A 25464-nucleotide genomic window follows, 5' to 3' on the forward strand; every position below is an offset into this window, starting at 1 on the left:
AAACAGGAGCCTTTCTGTGTGGAGTTTGCATGTTCTCCCCGTGTTCACATGGGGTTTCCTCCACCTCACGTCAGTAAGGACCCCCACCAAAAACATGCACCCATCATCGTCTGACCAGCGATGGACACTTATCACCTGGTCCCCGGGCGCGTCCACGTATGCTGCCCACTGCTCCTGGCTGTGCCCCCGGAGGAAGGACAAGCCAGGATGGGTCAAAAGCAGAGGAGCCATTTCACCGGCCACCATCAAGCATGTGCATGTGTGTGTGTGTGCAAGCATGTGTTGTGGAGTGTCGTGTGACGATTAAAGACTGTTTCTTCTTCTTCTTCTTTCTTCTGTGTCGAAGGGCCGGTTCGGTGTTGGGGGTGTGTGGTGTGGTTTAAGCAGCCACAACGGTCTTCTTGGGTCTAGGTATTTGGGCCAGGGATCACGGTGGCTGTATGCCTGCTCGTAGAGCAACCAACGAGCAGCAGATGAATCACCCATCTCCAGCCACACACACAACACACACACACACACACACACACACACACACACACACACACACACACACACACACACACACACACACACACACACACACACACACAACACACACACACACACACACACACACACACAAGCCTGTGTCTCTGTGTCGGACGGCCCTGTAAATGCCACTTGGTGAAGTGGCAGGCGGATCTTCTGAAGTAGTATATTGTGTATAACTAATCTAGTTCCAGGCAGTAGCTGGACAGTGATGTATTGTACACACACAGTATGCTGTGCTGTATGATTTTATATAAAGACGTTTTACTATCACACACATGTGACCTAGCCTGGATGCAGAGCTTTAAATAAACTGCGGCTCTTATATAAATCCTACTGGGGTGTTCCACTTCCTGTACATCCAGGATTGATCAGAGTAAGAGCTTAATGTGGGACTTGTCGCGCCCCACTAAAGCACTGAAATCAACGCTAATACGTTAAGCACTGATGTCACGGCCTATCTGACATCTTACAGAATGTGTAGGAGAAATTAGGAAATAGTTCCAATATTAATTCACTATCAATCACAATCACAATTCACAATCACTATTAACTGCTCTTAATATTGGATACACAAATGAAACCAGACACACCACAAGAAACAGTGATATAGTGCTGGGCGATATAGCAATATTGATATCAGGATATGAGACTATTGTCTGGGATTGTAACGTTGTGACATAATTAGGTCTAGTAATTAATAAATTAGGTCTAGTGGGGAACAGCAACAGACTCTTCATCTTTCTTGTGTTGTCAGGCACAGTGCGTCGTGTTCTGGTCTTATTTTGGTTCTGTGGCCTGGACACAGAATGAAAAATTGAATAACAAACCGCCATGGTTTGGTTTGTTTTGTTGTTTCCGTGATCTTCTTTTTTTATTTTTATTTTTTGACTTTTACTGCTTTGGGACTTTAAAAAGAAAAAGTAGCTTGTAAATTCAGAAAGTCCAGCAGAAAATAAAAATGCCTGGAATATTCCACTCATTCGCAATCAGCGATCGCTTCTGAGGAGCCTTTTGGGAAGGCATTCGCATTTAGGACGGGAGATAAAGTTGACAATTGTAGTCAAAGGATTTTATCATTAGTCAAAATGATCATTACCATCATGACTCACACATACATAATCACATTTCTTTGACATGTTTGTCCAGTCACAAAATGGCAGCTTCAGATGACAATGCTACTGAGGAAGGGAATTCTGTGCTCAAATTCACGCTGACTCTAAACAATTTTAGCACAAAGAAGAGAAGACCTTTTATTACACGGTTCACAAGGGAAAGAGGGGCTCGGCATGACGCAAAATTGTAATATTAAATCACAATACTCACAAAATCATAATACCAAAATAATCACAATGCATATTAAATGGTTGTGACCTGGTCGAAACGGTCAGCTTTCAAGTGTGTTTCGGTCAGAATAAAGACACACACACACACACACACACACACACACACACACACACACACACACACACACACACACACACACACACACACACACACACACACACACACACACACACACACACACACACGCACACACGCACACATGGCAAACGGTTCTTAAAAGAGATGAAGGCTAAATAATAATAATACTCTGATCCTGATCTAAGCTGCACTTACATAAACTGCCATAAGTCATGCGTGAAAGTCTCTGGAGTCCTGGTGTCCTACATTAAACAATAACCCCCGGCACCACCATTATATAAACACAATCGTCCATTTGCCGCCGGGAAGCTGTGATTATACTGAGGAACGTGAGGAACGTTTGTGGCATGGTGCAGCGGTGACGTCATTCACACTGAATTAGATCCTAAACGCACGCTTAGCCTACAGTGCTGTGAACATTCAGGCGAACACAGACCCTCCGCTGTACAGAGCAAGGCACTCGTGCTGCCAGGGTCGGTGGTTCTATTCCCTGTGTAGCTCAGTGGGTACAGAATAACTCAAATGCTCTGTAATGTGAGAACATTTGATTGATAATTTTTGTAGCTTCTCTTTAAAGTCCCTGTAAAGTGAATTCAGTGATTTGTTTCTAAAAACATTATCCATGTTAGAAAGTTATTGCTGAAAACATGTGAACGATGTAGTACTGAATTGTGGGGTTAGACTTTAAACTGCTTAAACGGCGTTTCATTTTAATCATTCAGGTTGGCTGGGTGGTTAATAACACATTTTTCTGTTGGGTGACAAACTCAGAACGTGACCCGTCTTAAAATGTACCTATTTATAAGTTTGTCATTACGATTCAATTAATGAATTGATATTTAATTAAACTAGTTGAGAAACTTTGAGTTCACATAATCAAAAACACTTTAAAAATAAGGAATACCTGGAATTTTAGATTAATAAAATATTAATCTAGGCTATTTTTGACACATGCATTCTAGGGTTAAAATATGACTGAATGTTCTTAACGATACAACCTGTTTACGCTGCCCCTAGTGGTGAACAGAAGTACGACGCTCAGAGACATGAAACAGCTAACGGAGACTCTCCAAGCTTGGGCCGCAGTAAAATACTGAAAGTATCGTTCTGTGCACTGTTCGTCCATGCACGACCGCACCCACACCCACATCATGCACAGTCACAATTTTCAGTAAATAAGAAAGCATTGTTTTCCACAACTGTATTGACCTCGTCCTCTCCTCTATAAACACACACGCACACCTCAATCCCTCCGTCCTGCTCTCTTTCTGTCTCTCACACACACGCACACGCGCACACACACACACACACACACACACACACACTAAAGTGCAGTGTGAGAGGCTGCGGCTCTAAGCTGTAAAGCTGATTAGGTGCAGTCAGTCTGTTTACACAGCACCAAACAATGTCACCTCCAGATCAAACACACGCACATGCACACACGTTTCTAGGTCCGGCTGAGAATTAATCAGGGTTAGGGGTTCTATTCCCTCTGTAGCTCAGTCGGTAGAGCAAAGCACTGTGTATTTGTATTGTTTGAAACTAAAGCCTGGTCTGCACTATATAGGAATGTAGCGGGTTCAGAACCGTACTGAAAACAACCACTAGAGAGCACATTTTCAACCATCAGTTAACCTCTTCATTAGCTGTATTTCGGATGTTTCATGGGGGGGTCAGTCTGCTGCAAGTGTAAGGAGGCTGTTGCCGTGGTCATGGAGCCAGGGGGAGACCGGTCGTGACCCACTCCAGATGTGGAGGATACTGCTCTGACCAACCTGGATCAGGCCTGATGAGAACCACTTCCCTGGAGGCGTCTACCTGCACTGCTCTGCACCAGCAAATAGACTCATACTGTCTCGCTTTACCACTGCATAGTAATAGAAATACAATAACTTATGATTTGTCATATTCAATTATTATATATTGCCCACTCTGCATTCACTGCAGCCTGGTCTTCCTGGAAGGTGGATTCCTCCTTAAGTGGCCCCTTCTCAAGGTTTCCCCCCCCCAAAGGGATTTCTGGGAGTTTTTCCTTGCCAGGATGGAGCTCAGACTAGTGGATGCTGTTGATTTCTATGTGAAATGTGGGTTTGTGAAGTCCTTTGAGACTGTGTCGTGATTAAGGGCTATATAAATAAGCACTAGTTTCTGGCTAGTGTTAGCTATAGGCAGACCTTAGCAGTAGAAGGTTAAACAGGGTTATCCAGTAGAAGGTTAAACAGGGTTATTCAGATTAACAGGGAGTGTCAGCATGTTGACAGGGTTGGGAGCAAATGCTTTTAGATGACTTCCATTCCAGCGCAGCCTTTCAGAGAGATTACAAGGTTAGCGTGCCGGATTCTACTGCAGCCGGGAAGGAGATCTTGAAGAGAAATTGCCAAAAATAAATTACATTTAATAATACAGTAGAATTTACATAAATCGAAGAGGACTGTTATTTTTGTGGTTGGAGTGTATTGTTTGGCTATGGCTATCTTCACTGTTAGAGCCGAAAGGACTGTCACAGGCTTGAATAACATCTACAAGCAGACATATTCAGAGTAAATGAATAACAACTATTCCGGTAGATACCAAACATAAACATGACTGGTGTGGGTGGCTGGTCGGAAGAAAGGACCTTGTAGCTAGTGGAGTTTAGGTCAAGGGATCAAATGTAGTTAGATGATGCAGGTTACTTGGACCAGAATCTGAAGGGTCGTCCAACCCCTTCCCCCCTACAAAGTCTCTGCAGGCACTGGACACTGTCAGTTTATGCATCTCCTGGGAGAGTGGAAATTCTGAAAAAGAGCTTCTGATCCAGCTTCTTATCCTGTGTGGCTGCAACCACTATTCTCCATCTTGCACAAGCCGCACATTGGTGGGGTAAGATGAAGCCAGGCTTTGTCTGTGACTTGGGAACTTCATGAGGTTGAATGCTAGCCTCTATGCTGGTTTCTCATTCAGACCAGGCTGGTCTAGCGATCGTGCAAAATTCCCATTGCCGATCGCCTGGGGGCAGCAATTGCCGATTTACGATTCTATCGATGGGGGGGGGGGGGGGGGGTTGCATAGAAAATAATGTGGGTGTGGGAGGCTGCTGTCGGCCTTGCTCCCGCTGCGTGGCTTCTCTGCGGTAGGTGCCCCGTGTGCAGGGGGTAGTGGAGGGCCCACATATCTGGCTGTCTGGGGGTGTCAGCGGGGAGGTTACATCCAGGTGTCCTGCGCTGAGCGCACTCGGCTAGTTGGATGGGCGCTCGGGGCGTCTGGCCGGTTCAGTGTGGCAGGACTCACTTTTGTGCGGGCTGTTGGTGGGCATGGGGTGTTGGTCTGCTGCTGGGGGGCCTGGCTCCAGAACTGTGGTCCGTGCCTGGAGTCCGCGGCCCGGGTTCTACGTCTGCGTATTGTACCTGCACGTGGGGGTGGGTTGCATGTGTGCGCCTCAGGGGTGCAGGGTCTCCTCACGCTCCCTGGGACTGACTTAAGCTCCTCGGGGCCATGCGTTGGTGTTGCTCCGCGGGCTCAGTCGTGGGGTGCCCATACGGCTGCAGGACTCAGGGGTGGCTTCGGGGCCTTTTTCTCTCCTTGGATACCATATACAATTCTGACCTCATACACCAGAACTATTTGGGACAACTCCCGTGCACTCACCAGTGCACACCCACACACACCACCAGTGCCTGCTTTCAACACAACCCCGAACCCACCCCTGATTACATCCATCACCTTTTCTCTCTCATTTACTGCCATAACTATGACAAGAGGCCACGTGCCGAATTGCTTTTCCTGGACTTAATTAACTCTTGCTTTGTCGATGAATGTTGTCTGATGTTTTTATGTTCTTGTTTTCCAGGTACATGTTGTTTGTTTTTGTATATTTGTTTCACCTGGGGTGATTCTCCCTCTCTTGAGAGTAGTAATGATGACAACTTGTTTATAGACCAAAACATGGTAAGTAAATAGAACGGAGGGTCTGATGAAACCCTGCAGTGCAGTGAAGGTGATATAGGACCCCATGAATCGGAATAAGAGATTGGGTGTATGTTTACTCATTAATATATTTATATTTATTGCCTTGTTTATTTATTCCAGGATTTATTTCATAGGCATATTTATTTTATTTGTGTGCTACATCCACATACATCCTCTTTGGGCTCTCCAGTGCAGGGGGTGCAGACTGGGACTGAACCGGGTCACATCTGCTGGGCTGCCCCTTGCCCCATCTATTCCAGCATTATCAGGGCATGTTTGAAAAGGCGCAAGACGGAAACGTTACGGGATTAAGCTGCATGTGTAAATAGTGAAACTCGCTTGCAGTGCCAGAAAGGTTATCCCTGTAATTTACTAGGAACTATGTGTGAGAGGGGCTAAAAACAGCTCTGAGTGGAGAGGGCGAGAGCGGCTGTCTCCCTCCGCCCCCGCTCTCCCTCGCCGCGATCAGTTTCAGAACACGGTGAACTGCACTTACTCGGTGCACCGTTTCAATGCTCGGATTTTTCCTGCCGGATAAAAAAAATTGTATGTCATTAATGTCAAGTGGCGATCAATGGAGTCGTTTGCCGATTTGTCATTCTGCCCAAGCCTAGTCTAGTGATTTTCCGACTTTGCAAGTGTTGTAGAGACCGGACCTTGTCGATGAGAGGTCTTCCTGGACTTCTGCACCACCGTTGCAGTCCTGGCAAGTTCGCAGTTTTTGGAAAGGAGATTTCCAGTCACAGTAATCAGGGTGGACAGCAGGACATAGCACAATGACAACCCCTGCGCCAAACAATTATTATAAATTCTCATGATAAAAAGCCGTACCATGCCACACTCTTTATTAGAGTATATCAAAGGCTTTCGATAAAATTGAGCATATTATTTGACTTAGTCTCTACATGGTCTTGGATTGTATGATCTCGCTCAGAGCAGGTTTTATGCATATTCGTCTGGTAGAACACAATTGATTGTCGCTAACAGCATCATATCAACCTTGCTTGGAATTTCTAAAGGGGTTCCACAAGGGTCCACTTTGCTCCGGTATAATTTACAATCTACATACCGTAAAATAATATTATGACTTGATACAGAATCTACATAAATAACATAATTTGTCCTACAAATAATTACAAGGTTGATGCTGTTGTTGAGTCTTGTATGAATTGTCACTTATTTCAAAATTTTCTCTTGAAAACAAGAAAAACATTGTACAATCAAGTCCTACATGTAGAATGATGACTGTTTTTGACTATGGAGATATCTTACTCGCATGCTGCTCAGTGTACTCTAAAACAACTTGATGCAGTCTATCATAGTGCCCTGCATTTCATTACTGAAGACAGGTTTCATCCTCACCACTGTAATTTGTACTGTATGAGAAAGTAGGATGACCCCCTTTGACAAAAATATGGGAATAACATTCTATAATTTTCATCTACTGAGTATGCCCGTTCAAAATCTGAGACTTTCTAGGGCATTTTAACGGCACAGTTTAACAAAGTGTCAATAATTCAGTCCTGTGTTCCACGGGGGAAGATGACGCTGCCTGTCATAGGCACTCTGGAAGCCCTGCCTCTCGCTAGCTCGCTGTTTATGAAGGTTTATTAATATTACACATGTTGCGTGTCCAAATTGCAGCAAATTCGACAGCGCGTGCCCTTGGGTCCCAAGCAACACACCCGCCAAGTGTGAAGTAGATCAGATTAACGGTTGTCAAGATAATCAAAGGACATTCAGACAAGAGATTCCTTCCTTTATAGTTAGAAAATTAGATAGGCTCTTCTCCTCAAACCTACCTAATATACGTTACATCTCTCCCTAATATTAAAACCACGGCCTGCTGCACCACATCTCAGGAATGGCTAACTTTAGACATTTCATGTACACACACACACACACACTTGTGTACGTCCTATATTCTCTGTGCGTGTTCTTTTGAATATTTTCTGTTCTCGGGTCTTTCTCATAAAAGAGATTTCAAGATTTCAATCTCTGCGAGACTACCGGATTAAACAAAGGTTTCAATCAATGAAACCATTATCAGTCCCACCATTTCCACAGAGCTGCGTCCTGAGCTTCTCCACTTGCTGAGTTGCTGGGTCGGATTACGCTCCGACTGGCAGTTCTCCCGTAGCTCGCCATTCTTGGGCCTCAATTTGAGTTTTTCAGGTCCTCCTCAACTATCTCCAGCTGTTTCAGATGGTTCTTTAGCCTCTCCACTTCCTGGTAATCTCTTTCACTTTGTGGTTCTCCTCCGCCTAGCTTCAGGTAATCCACACTCGTCTTGTGTGGGCTCATCTTGTTGCTGAGAAGGCCTTTGGAAGAGAGCTCATCTGTAATGTGTGACCTCATGAAATCTGCACGGCCGGCATCTGCCACAGAGCTCAGATGGTTCTTCTGACGTTCCAGTTTTTCCCTCAGTTTTAGAATGATCTTCTCGTCGTCCCTCTGTTTCGCCAGTAACCTCTTGCGTTCACTCACAAAAGTCTGTGTAAAACTTTTGAGTTTATCCACCTCTAGAGCTAAGGCCTGCTCCGCCCTGTCTAGCTTCACCTCGGATGCCTCTAGATCCTTCAAACGGGTGTTCAGGGTGTCCAACTCAGAAGAGAGCTTCTTAGTGAGGTTCTTCTCCTCATTGAGGCTGAGACATATCTGGCTGAAATCCGACTTACTCTTCCCAAATGCTTCTTCTAATTTCTCCAGTTCGGCCATTCTCCGTCGAAGACACTCAATCTCTGCCTCCAGGTCCTTGGTAAGGTTCCCCTCCTTTTCCAGTGTTTCTCTCACCGTGCGGCAGAGATCCTCAGCGTTACACACTTCCTCATCCTTGCCCTGGATCTTGAAGAGCCGCTTTCTTAGAGCCTCAACATCCCCTAGCAGTGAGGAGTTGCTGCCTTCAGCCTGGATGATCTTGTTTTGCAGGTCAAGTAGTTCATCCTCCGACTTCTGCAGCTTGTTGGTGGCTCCTTCCAGTTCGTCCAGTCTTTGGCCAAGACTCTGTAGTGTATTCAGCAGGTGGGCATTTGTCATGTCCTCTTGATCAGACATAGCTATGTCCTTTGTATGTCTTTTTCTTTTACTATAAACAGCTCAAAAAATATAGTTATTTCAAAGTGTTTGGAAAGTCCACATTTGTACAAGATTGTTTGCCCAGGGAATAAATGTAGAAAGGAGCGGGCCTTTTCTTTTCAACTAATCCTCTTCGCTCTTTTGCTGTCTGCTTGCAGCTTCAAGTGGCAAAAGCCTTAGTCCCTGCCCGTGCCGGGGAAGTTTCCCATTCCATCACAAAGGTATGATGTCACAAATGGGGTGACTCAAGGGGTATTTAAGCTTCCGCTTTCTGTCTCACTGCGTTTACTTTCCTGCGTGTTAGCCTGTTATCAGCTACCAGTTCAGGTTATCAGTACTAGTACCGTAGTTTAGTTTGTCCTGTCTTTTCCTGCTGTGATCCTGCTCTCCGACGATAAAGTTCTGCATCTGTTGCATTAAACATGCCGGCTGTGGGTCCGCATGTCCTTTGGTTTGAGTGGGACCTCGACCCAAGTGAGTCTCCCATCTCTAAACTAGTATTTCTTCCCGAGCGACAGCGGGTAAACCACTTCAAATGGACCGAGTGCAAGAGTAGATGGAGGAGACTTTGTGAAAGGGAAATGATTCCACATATACTGGCAGTTGGAGAAAGCTTTTTCCCCCGAGTCTCCTTGGTCACGTTACCTGTTCCTTTTATGGAAGAGGCCTTTCTTAAAACAAAAGTTAGTATGTGTTTGCAAAAATTATGCCGCACTATCTGATATAGGAAAGTCAACAGTTAAGGTGTTGCTGCCTTACTTAGTGCAACCTTTTTGCCAACTTTTTTATTGCGCAAATAATGCAATTTGCAGCTTTGTTTTGTGTAATATTCAGTAGTAAGGTGGCATAATTAGTGACATTCTTCAATTTTGTATTTTGACGTTTAATACCTGTACTACAGTGCGGTGTTTTTGTTTTTTTTACAAACTTTGTCAGTCAGAAAGCCAGATTTGACTCCTGAGCGCTTCTGTCCGCACAGAAGACAGAAGAGATACAATAATAAATAAAGCGGTGCTCTGCCACAGCGTGCCGCCTCCAAACTAGATCGAGACTGCCACTGACTGTGTGTTACTGTGTGTGTGCTGCCTTGTGTGTGTACTTTAACGGGTTCCAGCGTGTGTGTGTTTTTTTGTATTTCTGTGTGTTACTGTGTGTTTTCATGTGTGCGTGTGTACCTTAACGGGTTCCAGCGTAACAGAGAAAGCGTCTTGCAGAGCACAGCAGGCTAGTCTCCACATCTCCTCTGTAAAGACTGGACCGACTGTAACCAGCACATACCTGACAAAGACAAAGAGAGACAGAGACAGACAGCCCGTGTATGAGCTTGAGTGTATGTTTGCGGTGTGTGTGCGTCTGTATGAGCTGCCTGACGCAGAATGTGTGTGATACTAAACGACTATGTATGCAGTGTGTGTATGTGTGTGTGTGTGTGCACGCAACCTGATACACGAGCAGCCCACTCTGGAGATGCTCTCTGCAGGTTCAGAGACGCAGGAAACCAGCAGGCTAAAAAGTTCCTTCAACATAAGGTTCACCAGAGACTCATATCCCATATCTGAAACACACACACACAAGGAGATTAAGTAAGCAGTTAGAGAGAAATAAAAGTGAGGACGAGCCAGAATGTCCTCACTTCCCAAAAGGCTTAGAATCTCACACCGGTCCTCAAAAGTACAGCAATACACACGCAGGTGCTTACACTTACACGCGCCCGCACTTACGCACGCGCGCACACACACACACACACACACACACACACACACACACACACACACACACACACACACACACACACACACACACACACACACACACACACACACACACACACACACACACACACTAACCTGAGTGTGTGAAGCTGGTCACATGCTCCACCACCAGTTCGCAGGTAAGACCAATGGCATGTTTAAAGTTAGCGGCTGCCATATTCCAGTATGCGTGGTCGCCATGACTACGCTGGAGCCAAAGCGACATCACAGGGAGAAGAAGCTGGACGACGGAGAAGATCGCAAAGCCCGGACCTGCACAGGGGAGGCTTTGTAGTACCGGGCATTGCAATTTACCTCAGCAGTATCTGTAGTACCTGGTACAGCAGTAATATCTCCACAATAGGTGTAGTTCCTGGTACTGCAGTAATATCTCAGCAGTATGTGTAGTACCTGGTACAGCATAAATATCTTAGCAGTATGTAGTACCTGGTACTGCAGTAATATCTCAGGGGTATGTGTAGTGCTCGGTACTGCAATAATATCTCAGCAGTATGTGTAGTACCTGGTACAGCAGTAATATCTCTCAACAGAGTAAAGAGCAGTTCCAGCGTTGCAGGTTGGTGTTGTCTGGGACAGTTGGACACCGCAGCTGTCAGCTGCTCCAGCAACAAGATCCAAACTTGGATTAAACCTGGTTAAGCAAGTCATTTACCATGTTAGAGATGAGATATCTAACGTCCCATATCTAACATTCCTAATCTAAATTAGATTATCTACCATTGACAATCCTAATTGAACACTATGCCGCTGACATTCTGAATGTATTGTTTGTAATCTGACATATATAATATTGACAATTTCTAATCGAACAACCCTAATTTCACATTATGCAGCTACCATCTCAAATCTAAAAGCATTCCTAACCTAACATTTCAAATCGAACACACCACCTCGATACTTCATTAAATAAACACAGGTGGAGACCCCCAGTGGAGTCTCCCAATGTGTCTACCCATTACGCGTTTGATCGCAACTGCAAAAAAATCGGGGGCGCCAAACAATTACCCTTATTTACTTTGCGACAGGGATAATTACGATCAGACGCTGCAAAACAAGGGCAAATTGCACTCAGCACGATACTTAATGGCCGTGTTTGCCCTGGCATATAATTTGCGCAATATCTTTTGTGAATTGGACGCTAAGACGGCGCAGACGGCGGGCGCAAATCGATGCGAAATTCACGGTGCTATTAGCGGCCACTACCCATTCTTTGTGAATTCAGTGAGTGTTTTGATTTCTACCCGTGTCATCGTCAAACTCCTGCAAGATGCTGTCCACTCCGTCCTCGCTGCTGACTGAGCGCTCCTGCGATCTGATTGGCAGGCTGGCGAGCCGCGCGCCCAGGAACACCGGCTTGGACGGCATCTTGTAGATCTTGGCGAGCAGCTGCAAATTCAACACAAAATGGCTGCCTGAGACAAACGCTGAAGGCGCAGCAGCACTTTGCCAAATTGCAGCACGTCACATTGTTTCACATAACAAAATATTTACTCTTCACTTTCTGGCTTTTGGTCGCAGAATCAATTTAGTCTTGTTCTGCTGATCTACGCACATATTGACATAAAATCAATTCAGCCTCAAATTGATATATTCAGATACATTTTAAAATGACAAAATGTATTTTCTGGAAAAAAAAAGGTTTTACCTGGTACAATATACGAAACCTGGCAATATTAAAAAAGAAATCCAATAATTATTCCTGGATTACTGTATATATATCTCACAATACATTGCAATTATTTGTTTTATTATAGTTTTTCAATATATATGGCGATGATACTAATTGATATATATTAATGAATTAGAGAACGGTGATGAACAATGACAAAAGAACACTAATTGTTAGATAAAGCCTCACTTGCTTCTTCAGGGACTAAATAACAATTTTCTGACAGGCGATTGGTCCAGAAACCGTTTGGAATTAACTTAACCTACATCTACTAAAATCATGAAGTTAACGTGGTCAGCCATGCAGCATAGGTTACCATGGGGATGGACCCTGATGAAAAGTGATGGGCCTTTGTCTAAAGTTAGCTAGGTACCCAGTACATTCTGCGAGACAGGCTCCTGGTCTCACCAAGCCAAATAAAACCCAAACGGAGGCCATACCTGGGAACATCTGTGCAGGTATTCCAGCGCAGGCAGGCAGAGGTCTGTGGAGCTGGAGGCTGTGTGGACACAGTCTCCAATCTCCTTGTAGTCCACCTCTCCTGGAGGACAGAGACACAAAACCACCTCAGACACCACACCACACCAAAATGTATATGACAAACCATCTCTTGAACTTGAACAAGCGTTCACAACTTTAGGGTAACACGTACTGCCCTAAGGAAACACGTCGTAACACCAATAGGGTGAATTGTTATCAGTGAAACTGAACACTTAAATATTACTTCTAAGTTAATAATATAGTTTTAACATAGCAGAGTGTACACAGAGCTTTAATTGTCACACATCAGAGATGAACATGAATAATTTCATGAAATTAAGAGAAAAAATATGTTAATGAGACCAGATTAAAGTGCAGTGAAAACAACCCTTATATACGGTAAAGCATCAAATAATGAACTGGCTGTGTGCAGAAGTGGATACTGACCTAAACCTTTGACAAACTTCATCAGACACATGATGTAATCTGTGGCAGCGTTGGCAAACACCTGGATGTTGTCTGTGCTGATGAAGGCCTCGAACACATCGAACACTGGAGCCTGAGACTTCCCTGAACGAAGGAAGTGAGGAGGAAAGGGAAGCAGATATACAATGTATATACTTTTTTTAATATATACCACACACACACACACACACACACACACACACACACACACACACACACACACACACACACACACACACACACACACACACACACACACACACACACACACACACACACACACACACACAGTGGTACTTTGACTTACGAGTTTAATTCGTTCCGTGACAGAGCTCGTAATTCAATCTGCTCGTATAGCAAATCAATTTTCCCCATTGAAATTAATTGAAATGCCATTAATCCGTTCAAGCCCCCAAAAAAACATTTTTTTTTTTTGTTATGTGTTTTTAAATAAAAAAATGTATTTATAAATAACAAATATTGTATAAAAAGATAATAAAAGAGAATGTGTCGATAATTTTTTACTTCTCGCAGATGATACCCGCTGTCACGCTATCTCCTGCGAGCTGCTTCTCCGTCAACCACACGAACATTCTCAGTCTTTTCATGGACAGCGGTCCGCAGCTTAGACATTATTTTAACGCCCTTGGCTGGCGTAATACCCTTTATCGTCTCCTTCTGCTTCAGTATGGTACATATCGTAGAAGTACCACACTCGTACTGCCTCGCCAATTCCATCACACGCACACCTCATGTTTTTCTATTATTTTGCGCTTGCAAATCAATACAAAAAAAAAAAAAAAATCGATGGAACGACGGCTCGTAACTCGGAAAACTCGTATGTTAGTGCACTCGTAACTCAAGGTACCACTGTGTGTGTGTGTGTGTATATATATATATATATATATATATATATATATATATATATATATATATATATATATATATATATATATATATACACATATATATACAAATACATACACATACATGGGGTTTATTCCATGTAACATCAGTAAGGACCCCCACTAAAAACATGTAGAACAACTCTGGCAGTGGCTAGTATGGCAGGAGCTGAATTAGAATGGAGAAGAAGGACAACTTCTTCCCTCCACTAGTCTGGGGGTCCACCTTGGGCACGTGATAGTACCCCCTTTAGCCCCCCTGCCTTGGGTCACAGGCCAGCCAAGAGGACTGGCGACCCTTGCCTGTACCTTGCCTCGAATGGACACTAGTCCCGAGTTGGTGTTGGCTAATCTCGCACCCTCGCATCGCATCACAAGTTGATGTGTTGGAAGCAGGAAAAATGGGCAAGCGTAAGGATCTGAGTCACTATGACAAGGACCAAATTGTGATGCCTCGATGACTGGGTCAGAGCATCTCCAAAACGATAGGTCTTGTGGGATGTTCCCGGTATGCAGTGGTTAGCGCCTACCAAAAGTGGTCCAAGGAAGGACAAACGGCAACAGGGTCATGGGCACCCAAGGCTCATTGATGCGCATGGGGAGTGAGGTCTAGCCCGTCTGGTCCAATCCCACAGAAGAGCTACTGTAGCACATATTGCTGAAAAAGTTCATGCTGCGGAGCCGCTGTGCACACATCGCAGGTGTGCCGAGGCGTGAGGTTCATGAGGTGTTCCTCATGAATATATCTTGCCCAGACAATCCACTACGTTGATACCCATTCAAGCTTAAAAACGGGGAGACGGCATTTGCCACATTACATTACGTTCTATGCCCCCCCCGGGCATGTAGGCACCCTGGTAAAATAGTAAATATGATATACGATTTCATCTGAATTTTTATTGGAGTTGAATGTAATTTTGCACGATCGCTCAAGCCTAGTGTAATGAAGCGTAATGTAATGTACTGTACTGTAGTATAGTGTAATGGAGTGTAATGTAATGCAAGGTAATGTAGTGTAATTTAATGTACTGTAGTAGAGTGTAATGGAGCGTAATGTAACGTAATGTAATGTACTGTAGTAGAGCGTAATGAAGTGTAATGCAATGCTGTTTCGTTTAGTGTTCCCTAGCTCACTGCGTGTCCCAGGGTCGTACCCATGGAGTATTCTCCCATCAGATAGTTCTTGGTGTCGGTTTTGCTGCTGTGCACGGTTCTGAGAGCGCTGAAAAGAGGCTTCCACCCAGACAGAATCTGGGGGGAAAACATCTCAACCAGCTCTCCGATGGAGGTCACCACCTGAGAGAGAGAGAGAGAGAGTGAGGAAAGGAGAAAGAGACCACTTAAACCGGCTGCATGCAATTTTCATAGTACCGGTAATTATAATGTCAGGTTTGTGGAGGCCATAAATGGATGAACACAATAATGGTGTCATAATAACAATATAAATATAGATGCAGGCAGCAATGCACAGGGTCCAGTTTAGACACAGCAATTATAGCAATGACAAATTACAGTTGCCTGGAATGGTGGCGGACGGTGATGCAGCGGTGATCCACTGCGTGATCCCCTCTCCTCTCTGCTCGGACAGTTAATAAACCGCTTGTATTTCGAGAGATCGTGTCTTTCATTCACTTGTGTGTCGTGTCGCACAATGAGTGACGCAATGACGGAGTGACGATTGTCTGTGACCGCTCTGCAGTGTTTTCACGTAACCGTTTGGTGCCGCGTCGGGCAATGATGACCAAAGTACTTCCTACCAACAGGAGTTACAATTTTCCGAGTTCCCATGGAACTCTTATCTAGACCCGCCGCAAATCCTGCGTGAAGCAACCAATACACAGTCTATGGAGCCTAATGGAGTCTAGACCGCAGCGCACTGCGTACCTCGCCCCATGCGAAAGCCCCCCCCACAACCCTGTACATATATAAAAAAATTTGGATGATGATGTCACAAAGTGCCCTGCTCCACCACCCAGGCCGCCCCACTCCGCCAACACAGGTCCCTTCGTTCAGCTACTTCCGGTACGTCGTCAATATGGATCAAACTTGGACCACAAAATGTCTGGACTGCCCTAGGCTTGAGCAGATTGACCATTAAATCGGTAATTGTTAATCGACTCTATTGATCGGCAAGACATTAATGACAGGCTTTTTTGTTAATCTGGCAAGTTAAATCTGAGCATTGAAACGGTGTAAGTGCAGTTCACCATGTTCTGAAACGGATCCCCCAACTGATCCCCCTCAAACTGATCAGAGAGCCGCTCTCTCCCTCTCCGCTCAGAGCTGTTTTGGATTGATTGATTATTTGTAATGTTCATTGTGTAAAAGTGTTTATGTGCTCTTCTAACCCTCATTGTGAAGTGTATTGTCTGAATCAACTACGACCACAGAAATGGAATTTCCCATTTTGTTTCCCTCGTTTCTTGTATGGAAAATGAAAGAGGTTGACCTAACCGCTGCACGCGCATCCGGCCCGGTCCTTCGGCAGCGGGGAGCAGAGACGCTCCTCCAGTGTGGAGTCCAGATTGGGGCGGTGCTAGAGTGGCTTGGAGACCCCACGGAGCGGTCCCCACGCACAAAACATTTCATGGTCCCGCATGCGGGAAATTAAATCAATAACTTCTGATTTTGGATTCGAAATCGGATATGAAATGATCGAATGACGGCATTTGCTGCGGGCTCTGGACACAAAAGCCCCCCCCCCCCCCCACTTCCCGGTAGAATCATAAATGGAATTGGAATTTTGCACGATCGCCCAAGCCTAGACTGCCCTTTCAGCCGGAAAAATGCCTCGGAGAAAAATAATAAAAATCTGAACAAAAACAATAGGGATTGTAAAGTTCTTTAAAGATCTGTAAAGATAAATTGGAATGTAGCTCTAACATATTTCTAGACCACACAAACTTTTCTCTGTCTATCATACGTCTTTAATAAGAGGACTTTTGAGGCAACATAGAACATTATTTAAATAAAAGATTTTACTTTTCAAATAGGTTCAACTGTCATGCACCAGTTTATCATTTTTCCATTCTCAGCTGACTAGAGCAGGGCTGCCAGCTTTGCTCTTTTTTTTTTTTCCCCCAACAAGTCTGTGCTTTTTGGGCTATGGTGCTTTTGAGCCTCTGGTTGGTCTAGAGTCTCTGGTTGGACATTTTGCATGACTGGGCAACCCGAGCTTCGACTGCTAACTTTGCCTCAGAGACCAAGAGCCGGGAAGACAGGGAGGAATTTGTCATAATAATAATAATAATAATAATAATAATAATAACACCACCACTACTACCACTACCACTACTACTACTACTACTACTACTACTAATAATAATAATAATAATAAAATAATAATAATATTACAAAGCTAGCAAGTGGTTAGACAGACAGACAGACAGAGAGACAGAGAATGGATTTCAGCTCCTAGAGGGACTGACCTGTCAAACCTTTATGTTCAACTCACAAAAACTGGGAACTGAATTGAATTTAAAGCTTTTGGGAACATTTGCAATGTATATGTACAGTGTATCTACCCTGTGTACAGTATGTGTGTAGTGCGTGTACCTGGTCCTGTACGTCCTCGTCGCACAGCTCCAGCTGCATGATGTGTTCAAAGGGTCTGAAGAGCGCTTCGTTGAAGTGGAACTGAGGAAGCTCCTCCCAGCTGGTCAGCACCTCCGTCAGGACGTCATGGATGAAGGAGACGGCCTTCTGGGAAACGTGGCGCTCCACGTGACAGGCGGCCTGGAGGTACGTAGAGTAGGATAGACTAAGAGGAAACATGGAAATGGGGCTGTGCGTTTCAATGGAGATACTGTAGGTAGGTTTTCTTCATTTGATGGAAAAGTGGGTTTTCACGCGTGGGTCTTTCTTTGACCAATTTTGTCCCCAAAAAAAGAGTTGTTGCTATAATGTATTTAAAGGTTGAGATGGTGTGAATTCCACCGGACGTGTTGCTTGAGCGAGTTCCGTTCCACGCGTACACAACATTTGGTTTCGACAATGTTTAGGTTTTCACTTAGTCCTGCCCAAGGTTACACAAAGGTCAAAGATACATTACATACATTGTCTAATACACATTTAGAGAGTTTTATTGATGATAGCAACATCGCTGGCTATGCCAAGGCGATAACAAAGAATTGCTTTCACAACACTAAGATCTCTTTTCACGGTTATTTATTTACATAGTTGTTTAATCAAAGTGCAGGCCGGGTACGGCTGCTCACCTCCACCAGGTGGGGCGCCACCACGCTCCACGCTCTCATCATGTGGAGAAGAGGTCGTCTCCGGTTCCTGATGATGCGCAGCATGGCTTCACCCAGACGGAACAGGTGGAGAGAACTACGCCTGTCCAGGGTGGACTTAGCCTCACCTAGAGAGAGAGAGAGGGGGAGAGAGAGAGAGAGAGAGAGAGAGGGAGAGAGAGAGCGACAGAGATGATTTGTTTTTTGCTTTTTATTATTTTATCAGAGAGATTAGAGATTATTTAAGCACACAAATTTCCTTAAGGTATCATTTCATGTAATTTTTTTTTATAATCTTTGTATTGTAAAACTGCTATGTTTATAAAGCTACATTGAATTAAAAAAAATACAATTTAACATTAACCAAATTTTTCGATCATTGGGAGCCACGATTGCCCTACGTTTGCAGCTCATTCGGGTTTACTCCCAATGATCAAAAAATTTAGCTTTCACCGATAGAGCTCTGCATGATCAGGCCCCGGCCTTAAATATCTTCCGCAGTCCTACGTCACCAGCAGGTCTCTAATGTCCTCTGATCCGGGTTTGCTTGTTGTTCCTCGATCCAGGCTTAAAACTAAAGGAGGCTGTGCTTTTGAGGTTGTGGCTCCAAAACTTTGGAACTCTCTCCCTTTGGAGTTAAGATCTGTGGACACTGTGGACACTTTTGAAAAGCAGCACAAGACGCATTTGTTAAAACTTTCCTTTGTGTAATTTGTCTATTTTATTTCTGTTGTTATTGTGTTTTATGTATTTATATATGTTTATGATTAACTACCTCTGTGAAGCACTCTGTGATCCCCGCTCTTGAAAGGTGCTAAACAAATAAAGTTACTTACTTAATTTAGGTTAAAAAAAAAAAATCTACCAAATTCAGCAAAAGTACAATAAAACAATATGGACATCCATCTTGGGCATGAAAGAAGATTTTACACAAAGCGTAAACCAGCCTCACTCAGTGAGCCTCAGTATCACTGGAGTAAACCATTGATCATATCATTCTCACCATCTACAAACCAAATACCATAAATAGTATTTTTCACAACATTTAAAATCAATATCAATCTACATGCACAGTACAACAGTCCAATCTGCAGAGTGGATGGGGCCACAGCAAACTGACATGGCTGTGTTTAGCACCCAGGGGACACCGCGGAACGACTGCTGTCCATGGTCACCGACGGCAAGAGCATGCTTTGTGTGTGCGTGCGACCTATTATGCTCCTTTTCAACAAGGTCCCCAAAACATGTTTTTGAAGTTTTTTGCTGAAAATACCACTCAGTCTGTTTCAGTGGGTGGCACTACCCTCCTGAGGGCCCTAGTTCTGTGAGCCAATGGGGCTTGATAACGAGTTCTGGATTCCGTTGTATGAAGTCCGTAAACTTTCACTGATTTCACCTTACCAGTCACCAGAGAAATAAGAAGTCAAGGTGCTGAATCTTCACTCATATTACTGTACATCTATAAGGCGTCATTTAAAAGTTTGTGCCGACTTTGTGCGATCCGCGCAGCGGATCAAGGTTACTAACAATACACAATTATCTTTTAAATACCTACTTTCCATCGTCTGCAGTTTCTTCACGGACAGTTTGTATTGATTCTGCTCTCTTTTAAAAGATTTGTGCTGGTCTGTGCAGCCAACAATAGAGAACTTCCCATGCTTAGCTCTTAGCTTAGCTGTTAGCCACCGGATCCGCTGGTGGTGGCACTCAAGCCGTGGGTGGAGTTACTCAGTGGTTCTAATTCTAAGGAGACCCGGCGTGTTGGATCACATGTTTTACGGCCAAGGCCGAAAAAAAATATTGTATGTGTGTGTGTGTGTGTGTGTGTGTGTGTATACCTGGCATGGCCAGTGCGTAGTCTCCAGTCTCAGTGACAGATTTGAACAGTTGACATTGAGAAGCTCTTCTGAGCTGCTGCAGGAAGCCCACTAGTCCGACCAGGTTCAGTGTGGAGGAGGCTTCTTCAAAAAGCCTGACAGTGCGCACACGCACACACACACACACACACACACACACACACACACACACATCATTAGAGATTAAACCAAGATTTCCTAGTGCCATTGTTTTTGCTCTTGATTCTTATTCTTCTAGCCATTATCACAGGTCAAAGTGTCTGGCACTCAGAAACTGTCAAACCCACGGACATGAAGGAATGACAGTTGTATTCGGGGCAGTCCACACACAGAGTGGTCACAAGTTTTAATCCACATTGGACTATGGCACGTCTGACCAGCGATGGACACTCATCACCAGGTCCCCGGGCGCGTCCACGAATGCTGCCCACTGCTCCTGGCTGTGCCCCCGGAGGACGGACAAGCCAGGATGGGCAGAGGCCTCATTTCACCGGCCACCACCCAAAGCGTGTGCTGAGTGACGATTAAAGATTGTTGTTCTTCTTCTTCGACTATATTTGTAGGAAAAGTTAGTAAAAAAGTGTGTTTCTGTCATCCCTGTTGGTGAGAGATGGCTTTGTTTGAAAAAGGAGGAGGCATTCAAGAGTGGTGGCAGGAAAGGGTTTAAAGTGGAAAAAATACTCGTTTGTCAAGGCGGTGACATGCATTTGTTTTAGTCCTAAAATATGAAGCCAAATTCCAAAACGTTATATTTCATAGTCAAAGCCAGATTCATTGCCATTATAACAATAGGGTATATTCAATTACAGACAATTAATTTGTAACTAATTGTAGTTAGTTATAACATTAACCTTTATTAAATAATTATTTTAAGTACTTTAACAATTAAGTTATTAAAGTATTTAATTAAAGTATTGCGAGTAGGGCTTGTACATCGCTTCGTCACACACGTCACACCGTCACACACATCACACCGACTCAACTGGACCCCATGCATTGCTGCCTGCAGTTATATTGATGTTTTATTTTAACAATCCGCAGATAAATAACTTTGCTTTTGGGATGCCGGAAGTGGTAGACTGTGGTTGTAATGGGCAGCTACCAGTGTCCAACAGCCGCGGACTGTGGTTGCACTGGGTGTGTCCATGCTGTCCTCTGAAGGGTTTTAAGCCGGATAAAGCTGGTGACAGATGTTTGGCAGCAGTTTAAGGTCATGTGTCCAAACATCAGGACTGTTTTTTACTCCCTGGGAAATATGCAAAACTGGTTATGCAACCCATGATCCACGCAATCCCTCCGACAGAACTGTATGTGTGTGTGTGTGTGTGTCTGTGTGTGTGTGCGCACGCATGCAAGAGAATGAGCGAAACTGAGTTAAGAAACATTTTTAAACGAACTCTTTGCTGCTCCCTGCAGGTTTGTTTTAACACAGGGTTGGATGATTAAACGAGAACTGGAGCGTGCTTGTGGGCGCTCCGGATCATGAGATGCAGCTTCTCTCTGCTTAACTACAATTCCCACAATTCCTCTAACAATGACCCAAGATTAGCCTCCGTTGGTGTATGTATTATGACTTGTGTTTTTATGTACCTATTTATTTTTATGCACCTTTTTATCTCAGAAATGTGTTTTTTGACGCTACAATTTCCTTGAGGACAAATAAATCTTTCTTAAGCCCTTTCCAGATGGTATTCATTCCCCCCCTGGGATTAATGATAATAATTAAGTGTCATCTTACCTTATTTTATTAGGCCGTGATTAGAATGCGATTCTTTACGATGCACGTTGGTCATTTCGTGTACGATTCTGGACGGTATAAACCTATTAACTGGGGTATGTACGTTTTTCCAGGTGCCCTACTGGTCATTATGATGGAGGCACATCACAAGCGTCACTTCTTCCATTGTGTACAATGTGTTAGGGAATAATTGCTGCAGCTAAAAATCGCCAAAAAATTTTACTAGGTCTCCCAGATTGCATTTAAATGATGAGAAGACCTCTGAGCGTGTTGAAACACTGTAGAATTTTGGGGCTGGAATAATTACTTTGGTAGTCGGTGAAAATTACAGATATGGCCGTTCTGGACCAGAATCTAATACTATTGCCACCCAGAAAGGGCTTTATTCTCCATGTACCCTACACAAAACCACGGCCACGGCCACAGCTACACAAACACACACACACACACACCTGTCGGCCTGTGTGGACAGCGTACAAACAGCCTTGGCGGCACTGGGTCCGGTCATCAGGCTGCCGCTCCTCAGGTCCGCCCCGCCTCCCCTGGCCTGCTCCTTCAGCAGCTCCTGGATGGACAGCGGCTGGAGGACCGGCTGGCTGAGGCCCAGCTCCGAGACCTCCGCGAGGGGCTCGCAGCTCAAATCCAGCCCCAGGTCTAACCCGCCGGCCTGCTGGTTCGGCTGGGTGAAGGCGGTCAGCGCCGGCTGCGATAAACTGTCGCTGAAGTGGACGTGCTCCAGAGAGCTGACGTACTCGCTCACCCTGAAAAGTGAGTTCAAAGAGAGAGAGGGCGAAATAGAGAGGAAGACAGGAGCGGGGAAAGAAGAAAAGAAGAAATCGTAAAGAAGAGGGGGAAATCTGGAGTCACAAGGCTGAAAAAGTATTTCTGCCTTTTGACTCCGGATTGAGTTGAGTTTGGTTTTTCGCTGAAGTGGAGAATATTCTGGGATGGGAGGTGGAGAACGGGCTGGATCAGATCTCTCACAGATGAGAGACACACGGCGAGACTCACAAAAATCCCAGATCAGATCCCAGAGGCGACGGCGTGGACAGCCGGAACACACGCGGTGCGAAGCCGACCCACGCTGCGCACCCGCCTCCCGGTCAACACCGGCGGCTGCGTCAGGGCTCCGCGGAGTTTCTCCAAAGGGGTCGGCCACAGGGCAACATGTAGCCCGCTCCACAATAAACTCAGAGCTACGCACTGCATGTTGCCCTCCCCTTCAGTACTCCTGTGCCGTGATGGCGCAGGTGCCTTTGAGCATTTGGTTACGTACAGAGGAGGAATTGACTCCCGTGTTATGATCAACCCTCAAATCAGGATCAGATGACTTAATGTGTGTGTGTGTGTGTGTGTGTGTGTGTGTGTGTGTGTGTGTGTGTGTGTGTGTGTGTGTGTGTGTGTGTGTGTGTGCTCTCACCTGAAGACATGCGTCCAGCAGTCCTGGTTGTGGCTGCCCATCTCGAGTCCCACGTTGAGAACAGCGTCCATGCAGAGGACGTGGGCAGTGTGGAGACGCACAGCACAAGACTGCTGCTTGACTGGAGACACACACACGCACATGCGCGCGCGCACACACACACACACACACACACACAGACACACACACACACACAGACACACACACACACACACACACACACACACACACACACACACACACACACACACACACAGACACAGACACACACACACACACACACACACACACACAGACACACACAGTACGAACAGGATGATCGGGCGGTTCAACCTTGGCATGTTTTATCTTCACTTCGCCTTCATTGTACGGCGGGCGACAGCCTACAGTCATGAAAACATCCGCTTGCAGAGAGATAAAGTGTGTGTGTACCCTGCGCAATGGCGTTTCCCGTTTCCTGTATCTCCTCCTGAACGCAAGAAGCTGCGGCCATCTGTGCCAACGCTGACGAACAGTTAGCAGCCACACCTGACGCGCGCACACACACACACACACACACACACACACACACACACACACACACACACACACACACACACACACACACACACACACACACACACACACACACACACACACATCAAAAGAAAGAAATAACAACAAATCAATAGTGATTGAACAACAGTTTCTCCAACATATTGTTGTTACTCCAACAAGTGTATCCCACAACGTGGGCATATACTTCACTGCTATATGACAACCGTGTAAATCCATCAGACTCAAGTGGACGATAATATGCAGTGCGTAGTACGCTATTCTCGATGCGCCATTGGTTTGTTTTGATTGGGCTATGATAGGCTAGGGCTCCCTCTCGTGGTGGGATGTGGTTCTTCCTACCCAGGGTGGAGCTGAGCGCGGCGGCCTTGCGCAGGCCGTCCAGGCTGAGGCAGATGGTGTCTCGCTCCCGCTGGTTCTGCTGCTTGAGGCTCTCGGAGCTCAGCATGAAGGCCTTGGTGCTGCCCGCCATGCGGCCCGTCAGACACGTGCACAGAACCTCCATCAGGTTCTTCCAGACGCCCGTCAGGATGTAGCGGGAGAACACAGCCCCTGGATCGCAGACACACGTTATCGGTTTGGATCTAGATCGGAGCCTCGTTCAATTGTTCGCTCAATGCAGCCGTCTTTTATGTTGCCGGAAACAGGAAGTGTCTAACCTGCCAGGACGGTGTCATTGGTGGTCTTGTCAGAGCTGAAAGGTGATTGGCTGGAAGCCCTCCTGACCAGCTGACCTCCAATGGCACTGCTGCCCAGTCCGTCAATATCTGGAGAAAGAAAGTATGTATTAGCATGGTAATTAGCGTCAGTGTGTACCTGTTAGCATGGCAATTAGCGGCAATGTGTACCTGTTAGCATGGTGATGACCGGCGGTGTGTACCTGTTAGCATGGTGATTAGTGGCAGTGTGTACCTGTTAGCATGGTGATTAGCGGCAGAGTGTGTTCCTCAGATGAACTACAGTACCCAGCATCGCCCAGCAGGTTCTGACTGAGAACGTTTTGGTACAGTTCTTCTATCCAGGCCTGAGATAGAACCACCAGTACGCCGCTGCTCTGGACCTGACGCACAAACTCCCTCTGCGCACACATAATAAATAATTTGTAATAAAAAAATAAAAAAAAACAGCAGACAAAAATCTAAAAATCTAAAATCTACAGGGCCACAGATCTTTGATAAGACACTCCACGGCCAATCAAATTAGACAAACGTAAACGTCAAATAATGGAAAAAATGTCAAACTGTGATACCTCTATACCTAACATATTTTTGTCAATATAGTGATGAAAATTATGGATTCCCTCATCAGCTCCCTTGCTGATGGTCATTAGATCGACGTTAAAGTCGTCACATTGCTGACAAACACCATGTTTTGGCCTGAGAGTCGCTTTTTG

At 45.1% G+C, this 25464-nt stretch overlaps 1 protein-coding gene across 1 annotated transcript in view; it reads right to left on the reverse strand.

The window, feature by feature from the left end:
* Window positions 1–25464, reverse strand: part of arfgef3 (ARFGEF family member 3) — a gene marked incomplete at its 5' end in the record, with an annotated part of 48839 nt that overhangs the window by 5601 nt on the left and 17774 nt on the right. The window contains 17 exons of the mRNA XM_080017058.1: window positions 10152–10254; window positions 10417–10531; window positions 10824–11000; window positions 11251–11379; window positions 11990–12134; window positions 12858–12958; window positions 13345–13467; window positions 15422–15563; window positions 17823–18002; window positions 18485–18630; window positions 20341–20474; window positions 22549–22857; window positions 23517–23637; window positions 23949–24044; window positions 24414–24623; window positions 24731–24838; window positions 24984–25149. Coding sequence (XP_079873184.1) covers window positions 10152–10254; window positions 10417–10531; window positions 10824–11000; window positions 11251–11379; window positions 11990–12134; window positions 12858–12958; window positions 13345–13467; window positions 15422–15563; window positions 17823–18002; window positions 18485–18630; window positions 20341–20474; window positions 22549–22857; window positions 23517–23637; window positions 23949–24044; window positions 24414–24623; window positions 24731–24838; window positions 24984–25149 — 2505 coding nt within the window. The remainder of the gene's footprint in view (window positions 1–10151; window positions 10255–10416; window positions 10532–10823; window positions 11001–11250; window positions 11380–11989; window positions 12135–12857; window positions 12959–13344; window positions 13468–15421; window positions 15564–17822; window positions 18003–18484; window positions 18631–20340; window positions 20475–22548; window positions 22858–23516; window positions 23638–23948; window positions 24045–24413; window positions 24624–24730; window positions 24839–24983; window positions 25150–25464) is intronic.

The sequence above is a fragment of the Zeus faber genome (genome assembly GCF_960531495.2).
Source record: "Zeus faber genome assembly, chromosome: 16".
Classification (NCBI taxonomy): domain Eukaryota; kingdom Metazoa; phylum Chordata; class Actinopteri; order Zeiformes; family Zeidae; genus Zeus; species Zeus faber.